The 15442-nt window shown below is 51.9% G+C and overlaps 3 protein-coding genes across 3 annotated transcripts; 2 read left to right on the top strand and 1 right to left on the bottom strand.

The window, feature by feature from the left end:
• Positions 1-269: 269 nt before the first annotated feature.
• On the top strand, positions 270-1591 carry COCCADRAFT_4898 (uncharacterized protein; the record flags this gene model as incomplete). Its single annotated transcript, XM_007713903.1, has 4 exons — positions 270-444; positions 504-984; positions 1046-1262; positions 1319-1591. 4 exons carry the CDS (start codon positions 270-272, stop codon positions 1589-1591), a joined length of 1146 nt encoding a protein of 381 aa, XP_007712093.1.
• A 148-nt stretch (positions 1592-1739) lies between these two features.
• On the bottom strand, positions 1740-6249 carry COCCADRAFT_95719 (uncharacterized protein; the record flags this gene model as incomplete). Its single annotated transcript, XM_007713933.1, has 3 exons — positions 1740-4722; positions 4773-5469; positions 5523-6249. The coding sequence occupies 3 exons, from the start codon at positions 6247-6249 to the stop codon at positions 1740-1742; spliced, it is 4407 nt and encodes a 1468-aa protein (XP_007712123.1).
• Positions 6250-6705: 456 nt separating this feature from the next.
• COCCADRAFT_4896 (uncharacterized protein) lies at positions 6706-15076 on the top strand (the record flags this gene model as incomplete). The annotated part of the gene is made up of 6 exons (XM_007713902.1): positions 6706-6835; positions 6950-9042; positions 9095-9773; positions 9829-10023; positions 10072-14244; positions 14295-15076. 6 exons carry the CDS (start codon positions 6706-6708, stop codon positions 15074-15076), a joined length of 8052 nt encoding a protein of 2683 aa, XP_007712092.1.
• Between the last annotated feature and the right edge of the window lie 366 nt (positions 15077-15442).

Below are 15442 nucleotides of genomic sequence, written 5' to 3'. Positions count from 1 at the left end.
CAATTGCTTGAACAAAAAGTGGCGGAAGAGAGGAAGACGAGCACGTCATATGAGAGTACCTGGAGAAGCCCACCCGACATGGATGCAGCCCATCCCACCTTGTCTAGCGCGTTTGCGGCGGGCGGGCGGGCGAGCTTGCATCATAACGACTAATTAATTCCGGCCGATACTGCTAATAATAATAATAATAACTGCCATTGCGGTTACTACTACTCCTTCAACAAACCATCTCGACACCCACACATACACGCCAATTGCCCGGCACAGCCATGCTACGATCGGCTGCCTCGCCCTGGGCGAACCTGGCCCGCACATGCACACCCACTGGTCGCCCATCAATTGCGGCGCGATGCATCAACATCTCGGCCACCAGCCCGTCACCAGAACCAAGCCTGCAGCAGGCAGTCAGTGTTGAGGGCACCGCCACGCCCATGCACACGCCCGGTATGCATTTCTCTGTGGCCTTAGCGAGGCGACCCTGCTAAAATATTCGGCCTGCGCAGACGCCCGCTTCGACGTCATCGGCACACCCTTCTCCCTCCTCTCCGTCTCCCTCTCGGCCTCGCAGACGCTCTACACCCGCCGCGGTACCCTCGTCGGCCTCAGCGGCAAGTCGGAAAACACTCTCTCCACCCTGTCTGTCCTCGAGCCTTTTCAGCGCGCGCCCGTCGGCATTCCATTCCTCTATCAAAAAGTGTCGTCAACCAGCCCCGTCACGGCCCTCATCTCCACCAAAACTCCCATATCGAGCATTGTCTCAGTAAACCTAGACGGAAGGGATGACTGGATTATCAGCCAAAGACAGGCGCTGCTTGCGTGGACTGGCCTCACATTGAAGCTGAAGCCGCAATACAATGTCAAGCTCGGCCTGGCACATTGGGGAAACACATACATCACAGGCAGGGGCCTACTCGCATTGACAGGAAACGGCCAGATCTACCAGGTCCACGTCAAGGCTGGTGAGAGCTACGTAGCCCACCCCAGGTATGCCGCCTTTGCCTGAACAACCGCCCACCCACCATCTTTGACTAACCCCACTACGCAGCAACGTGGTAGCATACACAGCCTCCAACGCCCCACCCGTCCCCTTCCGCTTCAAGTCGTCGAATGTGCGATTCCAAGTTCCAGACCTGGGCTTCGGCTCGCTGGTGCAGAACACTCAGTTTTTCCGAACAATGAGCAAGACGGCTACATGGCGCGCGCTAGCCACTACATACCACACCCTCAAGACATGGATGCGGAGGACAGTCTGGGGAGACAGGGTGCGTTGAACACATGACCTACAGTATTTACTCACATACTGACTAACATTACCCAGCTCTTCCTCCGTTTCGAGGGCCCAACAACCATGCTCGTCCAGTCGCGTGCTTCACGCATCAGCGACGTTCTCACACTACGAGACGTCGATGAGATTGCCGACAGCCCGCCTGGCGCGGTCGAAGACGCCGTGACAAGGAAGATCAAGGAGGAAATCAAGTCTATTGGCGAACAAGGCACAAAGGCACCCATACCAAACACGGATGCATCTGGCACAGTGAGATATGCCACTATCAAGGATGGCAAGGCCGAGTTCGAGAAGCCATCTGTATAAATCCAGCAAGCTGAAACCTCTCCTCTTTACATACATACCCTTTTTTGCAACTGAGTCTCATTTAAGCAAGAACACATACACAATAAATATCAAACATCCTGGTGCAAAAAAAAAGAATTTCCATTGCCATTGCCAGTCATCTACCCTTCTACTTCGCCTTTCCAGCCGCCTTCTCCCTAATCCTTTCTTCCTTCTCAAACTTTTGCTCAAAGATCCTGAAAAACAAGCCTATCCACTCTTGCTCACGGTGGCTTAATTGTCTCGCAGGATTCTTCCAGCTACCCGCTAAGATCTCCTTGACTCTGCGCCTAAGCACTTTCAAGCCCACGGCAACCCGCCAATCCCTTACCGAGAACCTGACTACGTTGCCCGGTAGACTTATCACGCCAGCGTGCAGTTTGAAGTCGAGATCCGCAGCGACCATGAGGACCATGGCGAAGGGATACGCAATGGATGTCGAGTGAGCGTTGTAGAACTTATTGCTGGACTGCATGATGTGGTAGTAGGATAGGAAATGCGCAGTTGACGATCCCTTGTTGACAGATGTGGGTGCGAGGCTGACGGTCTGGTTGTTGGATATGTTGCGCCATCCCTTGCCCTCGCGCGTTAGTATCTTGGGGTAAAAGGCCGTTGCGATGACGGAGTTGACGAGGAGGTCGTTGTCTGAGTAGGTGTCATATTGGGGTGGTACTTCGACGAATACGCGGTGGCGCGGTGTGCTTCTGTAGCGGTTCAGGGCTCGGCGTTCGTCTTGCGTCATTTGTATGAAGCCTGCTTCTACGAGGGATGAGAGAAGCTGTGCTTTGAGATCCTCGATGTTGCCTAGGTTCTGGGCGCTGAGGAAATTCTTATGGCAGAATTGCATTTCTGATCGGCCGGCAGTTGTGCATACTAATTTCCAGGCTTTGTAGGCATTGTATGTTGTCAGTAGGTCCGAGTCGCCTTTCTTGAATCCAAGTCGAGCGATATCAGCACGCTGCTTTGCTCCGAAAGGTGTCACAAAGGGAGACTTGGAAGAAAGAATTGCAGCAATGGTGATGGCAACGTCGACACAGCCAAAAGTACAAGCTAGCAACACGAGTTTGCCTAGGTGTGCATCTAATGGAAGCTTTGCAATTTGGCGACCAAGCGGGGTGAGCTCTTCACTTGGTGTGAGCGCGTCAACCTCCACAAGTGCATCAATGGCACGCCGGATGTTCTTAGACGTGGGTGGGTCGAGCGCCTGAGCAAGTGTTGCCTCAATATCTCCCAACTTGCAAATCTTAACACGCATAACTAAATCTTGCAGTGACAGTCTCAGCATCTCCGGCGTCTGTTGTTCAGCCATCAGGTTATCATGACGGTATTTCGTAAACAGGTGGAAGCATAATCCCTCCTGAACACGGCCTGCACGGCCACGGCGCTGCTTCGCATTGGCTCTTGAGATGAAAGATTGCGTCAGATGTGAGAGCTGCCTCCGTTCGTCAAATCTCATCTCCTTGTGCTTGCCAACGTCGATGACACAGGTAATGTCCGGGATCGTTACTCCAGTTTCTGCAATATTTGTCGCGAGCACAATCTTGCGCACACCCGGTGGAGGAATCAAAAATGCAGCCTGCTGATCCTCACTTGAGATGGTAGAGTGCAACGGATACACATACCAATCAGCTTTGAACGAAGGGTGGCCAGCCAGAATATCGTTCAGTTGGCGGATTTCGGCAATACCTGGAAGGAACACAAGAATGGCGCTGCTAAAGCGGCTCAGTTGCGGGTCGTAGGCAACGGTTTCAATAAGTCTGGTAATCAAATCGTAATCAATGGCGTATTCGTCGTAATTCGAGAGCACATTGCGCGTTGCAGCACTGTAACCAGGGAGTTTGTTAGGAATGCCGGATTTGTCACTTGTGACTTCGTCATCCTCGTCGTTGTCGCTGGTAGTAGTGTTGGTGTTCTGCTCAGATGCCCCCGTATAGTGCGTCAGTTCGATAGCATCCTCGAGGTATCGTGTCTGTACTGGAAATGTACGACCAGGCACTGTTAGAATGGGTGCGTCGTTGAGGTATCGGGAGAATTTGGCGGCGTCAACGGTAGCACTCATCAATATCACCTTCAATTCAGGCCGACGTACCATCAGCGACCGCAGAATAACAAGGAGAAAGTCTGTGTCAATAGACCTTTCATGGACCTCATCAATGATCAGATGCGTAACCTCTTGTAAAGCTCCTGAAGACTCCAACATGCGAAGTACAACACCTACAGTTGCGTACACTAGACGAGTTTGTGATGACATCTTAGACTCGAGTCGGATTGCGTAACCGACAAGTGAGCGCATAGTACCAAGATCTTTCGGCCCCTCGCCCAGCTCCTCGCTCACACGTTGCGCAAGCGAAATGGCGGAGATTCGTCTGGGTTCGGTACAGTAGACTTTGCATGCCTTGCCTTGTGCAAGCTCGTGCTCGAGAACAAACGCCGGAATTTGCGTGCTCTTTCCACACCCAGTCTCACCGCAAATTATGGTGACTTGGTTCTTGTCCACCGTTGACAGAATGGACTCCTTGAAACCAAAGACCGGAAGGTTTGATCGGCCGACAAGCATGTGTTGATATGAAGTAGTAGAGGTTTTGGCAGCCCATAGATCCCTTAGACTTTCGTGTTGGCGTATTGGCGTGTTGTACCCCGAGTTTGATCCACTAGAGCCTGTAGCGGCCTGGTTACGCATCTTGAAGCGATTTGTGAAAACAACACCATCCGACTCTTCATTTTCAACTTGATCCTGGACGAATGAACGGTAGCGCTTTATGGCATCGCGATCTGCAGCATCCAGACGCGTCTTTCGACTTTCGAGAAATTCTCTATAAAGTTCTCTCCAGTTTGGTGGCAGTCGTAGATGGACCTTTTCGTCCTTCGGCGAGGCGGCAGAGATGGAGAAAAGTGCAACAACTGAGATGTAGCTCTCACTTTGCTCAACGGACACGGTTGCAAGGTCGATTGCTGCGAATGTAATTTGCCCTCTATAAGGAGTCACAGTCACTCCAGCAATTTCGGTGTCGTATTCGACATCAACATCCTTTGACCAAATGATAGTAAGTGAATGTCGGCAAGTGTACATAGTAGGTGAGATGACTGCATACGACAAACTCGCACCAGAGTCCCTAACGATGTTTAGTTGATATGCTCAAAGCGGAGATCATTTGTTGCATACCTTGAGCGAACCGCCTCTTCGAGCACTTTGCGGGGAGATACTCCGCTTGCCTTGCCAAAATCACGTATAGTCACATCAGCAGAACCTGCGCCATTGGGCGTAGTTTCCAATTTCGATGGTGAGTCAGGAACTGCAGAGAACATTTCACCGAGCAAATCCATATCCTCATCGTCTTCACTAGCAACTGGTGGTGCTTCAGCTGCGGGCACCTCGGCTTCAATCGACTTTTGAGGTTGGGTCTCATTATTTTCTTTCTGCTCTTTCGGAACTTGGGGCTGTGTACCGTTCCGCTGCCGTTTCTCGGCTTGGTTCCGGGCGATTTGATTGCGCCTGGCTGGCCACTTTTCCTCAGCTTCGTCTTCATCGAATAAAGTATCCGACTTCAGCTGTTGCAACTGAGAGAGTAACTTTCGAACAGCCGGTGTCTGGGGAGCGACGGGCTCGGGCTTTTTCGACTTTGCGCCTTTCTGTGACTTTCGTGTAGTTGTTTCCACGAGCTGTGGGTCAATCTCATAAAGTTTGCTCTTGATCTTGAGATATGTGGGGACGAGGTCCTCGCTTTCAATGTCGCTGTCGATATCGCTGACGTGGATATCACTTTGGTCGTTTTCGACAGGCGTAGAGCCATTAGCTTTTGCAGGCGTTGAGGCTCCTGGTGTGGCTGCGGTCTTTGCCAACGCCTCACGGGGTGGTGTAACTATTTATGGTTAGCGAGGTGCACTAAAGTGTACATGGAGGTGGACGACTTACCAGGCCGCGAAGGAGGAGCGTCGAGAGCTGCGCGTTTGGGCGGCGACTCTTCATATGAAAAATTGAAATCTTCACACTGGTCGAGTGCAAGCCATTCCAAGGCTTCTTGAAAACCCCATATACCAGATGACGCATCGACACCTGCGGCGTTGGCGCAGAGCCATGTTAAGACAGGTTCGATGTGACTGTCTGCGAAGCCAAGTTCACGGAGGGTCAAATCAAGCGTCCATAGTTTGAAAATGGCATCGTCTTCGGTCAATGTTTTCAGAAAAGACTGTTGGCCCTGCCTCCTGTTTGAATCATTGGACTCTGCTTGTGCTAAGAGTATGATGCTGTCCAGGATCTCTCCGGGCAGCCATTCATGAACGGCGATAGAGTAAGACTGGCTGCGCAGAAGCCTGCGGTCGGTCTGGAAGCGTGTAACATGACGACTGGATTCGCGGCGGACTTTGGCAGCATGCTTTTCAACTAACAATTGAAGCTCATCGCGCTCGAGTTGGGCCTCGAGCTCTTCGGGAGTTTGTGCAACTTCCTCTTTTGGCAATGTAGCCTGCTGGGGTACCTGAGATACCGGCTCTGGTACTGCTTGGCTTTCTTTTGACTGCGCTTGAGAAACTTCTCTAGCTGGGGCGTCAGCGACAGACCTATCGGGTTTAGGTTTGCTGGCCACAGATGTGGTTGCAAAGCCACGCGCAGGATTGCCGGCTGGCTTCTTCTTTTTGGCCATGGGAAAGGCTGGGGCGAATATCCTCTTTTCTCTTTTTGGCTAATTGATACGATTCCGGGGTGCTAAGTAAGGTGAGGGGCAGGGATGTAGTTCAAGCGGGCTGCCGTATAGAATACCTCGGAGCCTGATCCCGAGCGAGATCAAGATTGGGCAGGGCTGAGATACAGACGGGACGCATCAGGGCGCTCAGTTGGTGGAGAAGCAGCAGCAGCTAGGCGGCGAGCGGCAGGGAGACGAGGCCAGTGGTGGGGGTTTGGTGATGGCAAGGCGATCCACATGGCCCTGTGCCCTGACACTGAGCACTGAGCGCCGAGCAGCGATGTCATGGTAGTCCGTCGCAGGTGGGCAAATAGACGAGAAATCTTGGCATTATCATTTCGCGATTGTTGCTCCTCACCACCCACCCCGCCGACCTCCCCGCATCCGCATTTGGCCTTTGCGTATGGACTGGACGACATGGCTGTGAATGGGGATGCTGAAGCCCAGGCCCTGGACCGCGACAGACTGTGGCAGAAGCTCATCACGAGCTCCACCAAGCGCCGCATCCACGAGCTGTCGGGCCTGCAGCAACAGGTCGCAGATGACTGTGAGTGCCTGGACGCCCCAATGCACCCACCCACACATGCATATATGTATATACATATGTGTATGAATGTATACGACCAGCAATAGACTGACGAGACCCTGTCCTGTGCAGCAGCACTGAAGACTGCCGACCTGCAAGCGCTCCTAGAAACACTTTTCGAGACATACCCGCTATACGAGGACCGCGAATCCCGCCGCGCCGTCGAAGGCGTCCTCAGGTCGCTGGTGACGGGCCCACACGGAACAAAGGTGCTGCCGTCTATCGTCAAGTTCCTGCAACAAGAGTGTGCAAAGAAGGGCATTGCCCACTCCAATGCCTTTGTGCTCAACGACTGGTGCTCGGTGCTGCTTCTGCAACTCGCAAAGTCACCCGATGCTTGGGCAACCCACGGACTGAACGTCGCCCTCGCCGATGCGCGCGCAATAGAGTTGTGTGTGGGCACAGGCAGCGATCGCCGGGCTAGCCGCCTCGCACACTCTGCCCTCGTCTCTACTAGACGAGCTCTGCGCGCTGTCTTCCGCTCAGAGGCAATCGCCCAAGACGCTCTCTCCAAACTTGTCACTACCCTCACCGCAAAGGGCTCTGCTCCCACGGCTGGAAATGCCGTCTTCCTCGGTGTCATCGCAGGCGTCTCGTCTCGCCTGCCAACCATCAAGCCGCTCCTCGAAAATCACAAGCAAGATTACTATGCCTTCTACACAAGAGAAATTATTGGCTCGAGAAGCCAACTCCCACACCACATCTCCAACGCCCTGCACGATTTCTTCGACACCTTCCCTACCTTGGACGAGCTGCGCACCAATGTCTTCCAACCCATTGAAAAGGCTCTCCTGAGAGCACCTGAAGTGGTGCTCAACGACATCGTCTCGCCCATGATCCTCGCCCTGCCCGAGTCCATGGACCTCTCAGAAATTCTCCTCAGCAACATGCTGAAGCCGCTGCTGGCTAACGTCAAATCTACCAACCCGATTATTCGAGCTGGCGCCCTGCGCACCTTCAAGGCCCTTGCCTCACGATCAAAGGATAGCGACAAGATTGACAAAGTAGCAGACGAAGTGCTGAATCCTCTCAAACAGGGCAAGGTGTCGGGTGCTGACCAGAAGGTCCTGCACGCTCAGATGCTTACGGCGTTACCCGAGTCTCCCTCACTGTCCAAGAAAATTCCCGTAGGCATCGCAGCCGTTGCCTTGAAGGAGGCAAGTGAGCCAGCTGTGCTTGCAGAAGTGTCAGCAATGACAACCCATCTGAACTTCGGTCTAGCCAACGGTGTTGCCCTCGACAAGGCGGTATCCGATGCCTTTATCAAAGGCATGGGAGACAAGCGCGTTCCTGTCAAGCGGCTCTGGGCCGTCCGTGCAGCGGATATTTGGTGGAATTTGTCTGAAGAGCAGCAGAGCCAACCAGATGTACTTGCCTTCTGCCAAGCCACGCTTCCAAAGCTCGTTGAGCTCTGGCAAGATGTCAATACCAATCCACTTCCAGCAGCCCAAAGTGGCTTAGCCACAGTAGGACACTACGTTGCGGCGCTTCTCATTGATAGAGTCCAGAACATGAAGGATGAGAAACTAACATCCATCTTCAAAAAATCCGATGTCATCTCACAATCTCTCGCCACGCAGCCCAAGCCTTCCTTCATCCTCAACCCGAAAGTGTACTCGAAACTATCCGCTGAGGAAGATGTCTCGATTGCATTACTTGCACTGAACGCCGTTGCACCAAGTGTCACACAATCTTCCTCCAAGGATGTTCGCGATTCATGGGCACAGGCGTATATATTCCTCATCGTATCGCAGAGCATCTCTGCTAAAGCAAAGTCGGCTGTTAAACAAGCACTGACGCAAGTCTACCTCCAAACATCCCCAGAGAAGATCAGCAGCATCATCATAGATGGAATCTGGACATGGTACAAGTCAAATGAGCTTGAGGACAAGGACAGCGCTGCACTGGCATCCAAAACAGGCTCTAACGAGCTTGGGGCAGTTCTAGCCTGTATTTGCCTACCCCCAGATACGATAAAGAAACAGGGTGTAAGCATCGAGCCTTCGACCCTGCACAAACAGGCGAGAGACCTTGTTGTTCTGGCCAGAAAGGAAGTCATTCCTCGAGTATCTTGGATCGAGCTGTGTCTGCGCATGGGCGTTGATCCCGGTGATGTAGTTCGGAACAATCTGGAAGACTTTATGCAGACTGTCAATGAGTCTACAGAGGTATGTAGACCTATGAAATCCCAGAAAGTCTTATTGCTAACGTACTTGGAAGAACAAGGACAATGACCGATTTCCAGCAATTGGCTTGGCAGCCTATAGTGCATACTCTGACATGGCTTTCGTTGCTCCAGATGCTGCCTTGCCCGCCGTAGTCAAGCAATTCAGTCAAGATCTGGATCCAAAGCAGCTGGAAGCCGTTGGTCCGACCGAAGCTGCCATTTTCCGTACTCCTGAAGGCACGGCTTATATCGATGTCCTGTCCAAGAAGGCGCCTGTTGTGATAGACAAGAATACCAAGGACTACGATACTCTGAAGTGGGAAGAGGAGCTCCGAGCACAACTGGCGCAAAAGAAGGGTCAGACTAAGAAACTTACTGCAGATGAGCAAGCCAAGGTCAATGCTCAGCTGGCTAAAGAATCAGCCATTAGGAAGGAAGTTTCTGGTATTGAGCAAAGAATGAAGCGAGGAGTGGGCATTATCCAGAGCCTTGCAACTGGCCCCCCTACCGATGCAGATCAGTGGATGGGTCCGGCCGTGGATCTCTTGATTCAAGCTGTGCGCGCTGGCGCTGGACTTCTCCTAGGAGATGTCCCGGCAACTGCTTTGATCGCTTGTTCTGAAAAGATTTCTAGCCGTTTGGGTCCACTGAGACCATTTGTTGGCGTGGCTGTACTTCGAACAATTGGCTCCATACAACTCGCGAAAGAGTACGAGGATGAAGACCTTGGTGGTAAGTTGAATTACGCCCCGTTTGACCGTATGCTCATACATGCTAATGCTATCAGACCTTGTGACACGCGTCATGTACCGCATTCGTTTCTTGAGTGAACAAAGACCATTGGACGCTGTATCTCTCGCCTACTGCTTACCCCTCATCTTCTTAGTCTTGGAAAAGGGTGGCATAGGCAAATCCTCGCCTGAGGAAGTTGATGAACAGCTTATCCTCGCCATCGAAATTCTTACATTCCATACAAACTCTTGTAAGTGTCTTATTACAAATGCTCAGACCAGGAACTAATTAATTACAGGTACTGACCCCCGTCTTCCACGCAAGAACATGTTAGAGATTCTTGTGTGGTCAATGCAACGGTACCAGCAACACTACAAGTTGATCAAGGATTGTCTTTTGGATCTTGCTCGTGGTCTGGCTCCGAACATTACCAACGACGAGCTGACAGCCCTGCTTCGTGGAACCATTGTCCCGGAGACCGGTGTCCGAACAGCGACTCTTCAAGCCATAGATGCTGAGCTAGACATGAACGGCATGACCTTCAGCGAAGAAATATTCATTGCTTGTCATGACGATGTACCGGAAAACGCGGAACTTGCACAGACAATCTGGGAGGAGAATGATCTCGAATTGAAGCCAGACGCGGGTGTACAGATGCTACCATATCTCGATTCACTGGACAAACCACTCAGACGAGCTGCTGCTCGATCTATCGGCGAGATCATAACCAAATACCCAGATACATTCGACGACCTTTTGAAGAGGCTTCGCGAGTCATATACGGAAAAGGCTAAGCCGCGGGTTCCTGAGCGTGATGAGTATGGTATGCCCCGAAAGGTTGATCTACGAGATCCTTGGGAGAGCAGAGATGGCATTGCACTCACCTTCAAGGAAATGACTCCGGGATTTAAGCCTGATGACCTCCCTGAGTTCTTCAACTTTTTGATTTATGAGGGCCCTCTGGGAGATCGAAGCCCCGCAGTCCGAGACGAATTGATAGAAGCAGCAACATCAGTCATCTCAGCGAAGGCGCAGACCAAGGTTGAGCCATTGATGGAACTTTTCGAGAACGCGCTCGAAGCACCTGATCGCAAATCCGAGATGTATGATCAAGTCAACGAAGCAGTCGTCATTCTTTACGGTGCACTCGGTCGTCATTTGGCTGCTGGAGATGAGCGAGTTCCAAAGGTCGTGCAAAGGTTGTTGTCGACCCTCAGTACACCTTCAGAGACAGTGCAATATGCCGTCGCGCAATGTCTCCCGCCTTTGGTTCTCACATCGGAGCAGGAGCTTTCTACATACATCAACCAGATGATGGAGCAGTTACTACAATCCAAGAAGTATGCCTCAAGGCGCGGTGCTGCTTATGGACTTGCAGGCATCGTCCGAGGAAAGGGCTTGATCGTACTCAAAGAATACCGCATCATGTCTACGCTCAAGGGAGCTAGCGAAAACAAGAAGGACCCCAACCAGAGGCAGGGAGTATACCTAGCGTATGAGCTGCTCTCCTTGATTATGGGCCGCTTGTTCGAACCATATGTCATTCAGCTCGTCCCACAGTTGCTTGCTGGATTTGGTGACACCAGCGCAGACGTCCGCGAGGCTTGTCTTGACGCAGCAAAAACCTGCTTCTCCACACTCAGTTCCTTTGGAGTGAAGCAGGTGCTCCCAATACTCCTGGATGGTCTTGATGAGGACCAATGGCGCAGTAAGAAGGGTGCCTGCGATTCTTTGGGAGCTATGGCCTACCTGGACCCGAACCAGCTGGCTCTCAGCTTGCCCGATATTATCCCGCCTCTTACTGTAGTCTTGACAGACAGTCACAAGGAAGTAAGGGCTTCAGCAAACCGAAGCTTGCAACGCTTCGGAGAAGTCATTAGCAACCCCGAGATCAAGAGTGTCGTCAACATCATCCTCAAGGCTCTTAGCGACCCTACGAAATACACCGACGATGCCCTTGACGCATTGATCAAGATTCAATTCGCTCATTTCCTAGACGCTCCATCTCTCGCTCTGGTGGTTCGTATCCTGGAACGAGGATTGGGAGATCGATCGGGTACAAAGCGAAAGTCTTCCCAGATCATTGGAAGCTTGGCATACCTTTCCGAGCGAAAGGATCTCATCTCTCATTTGCCAATTTTGGTCGCTGGTTTGCGCGTTGCGATTGTGGACCCTGTGCCGGCCACGCGTGCCACCGCGTCCAAAGCACTCGGTTCACTCGTGGAAAAGCTTGGAGAGGATGCGCTACCCGATCTTATTCCGAGCCTTATGGCTACACTCAAGTCCGACACAGGTGCGGGAGACCGACTTGGTTCTGCACAAGCACTTTCGGAAGTCCTCGCAGGTCTTGGAACTGGACGTTTGGAGGAAACGCTTCCAAGTATCCTACAGAACGTTGCCAGCAGCAGGGCCTCAGTCCGCGAAGGATTCATGTCGCTCTTCATCTTCTTGCCGGTCTGTTTCGGAAACAGCTTTGCCAACTATCTCAGCAAAATCATTCCTCCAATTCTTGGTGGTCTTGCAGACGACGTCGAATCAATCCGAGAAACTGCCTTGCGCGCGGGTCGTCTTTTGGTTAAGAATTTCGCTACCAAGGCCATCGATCTCCTGCTTCCCGAATTGGAGAGAGGTCTTGCAGACGACAGCTACCGTATCCGTCTCAGTTCCGTCGAGCTTGTTGGAGACCTTCTCTTCAACCTCACTGGTATCAGTGGCAAGGTGGAAGAAGAAGAGGTGGAAGAGGGTGCCAAAGAAGCCGGCCAGTCTCTGCTCGAAGTACTCGGAGAAGAGAAGCGAAACAAGGTTTTGTCTGCGTTGTACATATGCAGGTGCGATACTTCGGGTCTGGTGCGCACTGCATCCGTCACCGTCTGGAAGGCATTGGTTGCCAGTCCTCGTACCCTGCGGGAACTTATCCCTACGCTCACACAACTCATCATCCGTCGCTTGGCAAGCTCGAACATGGAGCAGAAGGTCATTGCCAGCAACTCCCTTGGAGAACTTATTCGAAAGGCTGGAGACGGTGTATTGGCTACTTTGTTGCCTACTTTGGAAGAAGGTCTTCATACTACCGATACTGACACCAAGCAGGGTATCTGCATTGCCTTGCGAGAACTTATCGCAGCTGCTTCACCAGAACAGCTTGAGGATTATGAGAAGACACTCATACAGGTCGTCCGAACAGCTCTGGTGGATCACAATGCAGACGTGCGAGAAGCTGCAGCGGATGCATTCGATGCTCTTCAGCAAATTCTCGGCAAGAAGGCCGTCGACCAGGTCTTGCCATATCTACTCAACCTTCTGCGATCAGAGGATGATGCCCAGAATGCCCTCTCGGCACTTCTCACTCTTCTCACAGACCAGGCAAGGTCCAACATCATTCTGCCAAATCTGCTACCAACGCTTCTTACTTCCCCAATGTCTGCCTTCAATGCTCGCGCCATTGCATCGTTGGCTGAAGTTGCAAGCTCTGCCATGTCTAGGAGATTGCCAAATATCCTCAATACTATCATGGACAACATCATTGCTACAAAGGACGAAGATCTCAAGTCAGAACTGGAAGCATCTTTCGACAAGGTACTCCTGTCTGTGGATGAGTTTGATGGGCTCAATACCGCCATGAGTGTCATGCTTGCTTTGTCGAAGCACGACGACGAGAGGCGACGCGCACGTGCGGATATGCACCTTGCCAAGTTCTTCGCAGAAGCGGATGTCGACTTTTCGAGGTACTATCCCGATCTTATTCGTGCACTCCTCATTTCCTTTGACGACAGCGATCCCGAGGTCGTCAAAGCAGCATGGACTGCGCTCAGTACCCTCACATCGAAGCGGCTGCGAAAGGAAGAGATGGAGTCGCTCGTCATGTCTACACGCCAAACACTCAACCAAGTCGGTGTTGCAGGTGCAGACCTTCCCGGTTTCTCCTTGCCAAAGGGTATCAACGCCATCTTGCCTATTTTCCTGCAAGGTCTCATGAACGGATCGGTAGAGCAGCGAACACAGTCTGCATTGGCTATCTCTGATATCATTGACCGTACAAGCGCCAAAGCACTGCAGCCATTTGTCACTCAGATTACTGGACCTCTCATTCGTGTGGTTACAGAGCGCTCTGTCGATGTCAAGGCCGCCATCCTACTCACGCTCAATAATCTCCTCGGAAAGATTCCTACCTTCCTCAAACCTTTCCTACCGCAACTTCAACGAACATTTGCCAAATCACTCGCAGACACATCCTCTGATATCCTACGAGCACGAGCGGCCAAGGCTTTGGGTACACTGATCAAGCTAACACCAAGGGTGGACCCTCTAATTGCCGAGTTGGTGACGGGATCCAAGACAAGCGACGAGGCTGTCAAGACTGCCATGCTGAAAGCTCTGTTTGAAGTAGTAAGCAAGGCGGGCAAGAACATGAGCGAAGCGAGCAGAAATTCCATTTTGGGTCTCATTGATACTGAGACCGATGAATCCAATGGTAAGACCGGAATCGATAACATAGTTCCATTACCCACTAACAACGTCTAGACGCAATGGCCATTACAAATGCTCGACTTTTGGGTGCCCTCATCAGTTGCTTACCCGAAGAAATTGCTGCCAGCCTGCTGAAGGCCCGTGTCCTTACGACACATTACAACAAAGCTTCCGTGTTGGCGCTCAACGCTATCTTGCTTGATGCACCCGAAGCCTTGACAGAATCTTTTGCTGACGAGACTGTGTCCATTATCTGCCAGGGTATTGCGCACTCACAACCGTTTATTTCAGACAATTCGGTCCTTGCAGCGGGCAAATATCTGCTGTCTGAGAAGAGCAACAAGAGTTTCGATCATACAAAACCAATTTTCGAGGCTCTTGCGCCAGTTGTTGAGCCGGGCAATCCTGTTGATACGAGGCGGTTGGCGCTTGTGGTGCTTCGAACCGTCTCGCGGCAACACAACGAGCTCGTCCGGCCACATATTCCATTGGTCATACCAGTGGTATTCGCATCTGTTCGTGATCCGGTCATTCCAGTCAAGCTGGCTGCAGAGGCAGCCTTCCTTAGCATCTTCTCGGTAGTAGACGAGGAAAGCACCGTGTTCGACAAGTACATGACTGGTCCAGGCAAGAGCTTGTCTCCTGGTCAGCAACGTAGCATGGGAGACTATTTCAAGCGTGTGGCCATGAGGCTAGCAGGGCAAGCAAGAGAAAGGAAAGAGGCAGAAGGTGGAGCAGGCGGTCTTGGTCTATCTAGTGATGAGGTTGAGGATGAACGTGAAATCTGGAGTGTCGGAAAGGTTGAGCTGGGAGATGTGTTTGGCGATGATTCGTGATGGGATTGTGTACATGGGTAGAAAAGAAAAGCCTCCCTGGGCGGCGTCTAGCATCAGCATAAGGACTAAAATAATTGCGATAATGCACCATGATGGTTTCCTGATTACAGTACAAGTTGGTGCAGTATGGGCTTTCCTCCGAGGTAGTATGCGAAGGAAGAGATTGAATCCGGCGGGTTTGACATGTACCTATGGGTGACCTTGTTAGGCGGTTCAGCGTCAACTCCGCAAGACCCCCGAGCTCTGACCTCACGCTCTCCACGACTGCGAGCCGTCCCATCAACCCACACCCCGCACAAGATCCGCTGCATCTCTCCGTCATCAGGGAACAATAGTGGCTGCTTCTGCGACTTGGGTTATCTATTC

The sequence above is a fragment of the Bipolaris zeicola genome, assembly GCF_000523435.1.
Source record: "Bipolaris zeicola 26-R-13 unplaced genomic scaffold scaffold_70, whole genome shotgun sequence".
Taxonomy (NCBI): Eukaryota; Fungi; Ascomycota; class Dothideomycetes; order Pleosporales; family Pleosporaceae; genus Bipolaris; species Bipolaris zeicola.
Note: the sequence above shows the minus strand (reverse complement) of the source record. Positions and strands in the feature narration are given on the sequence as shown.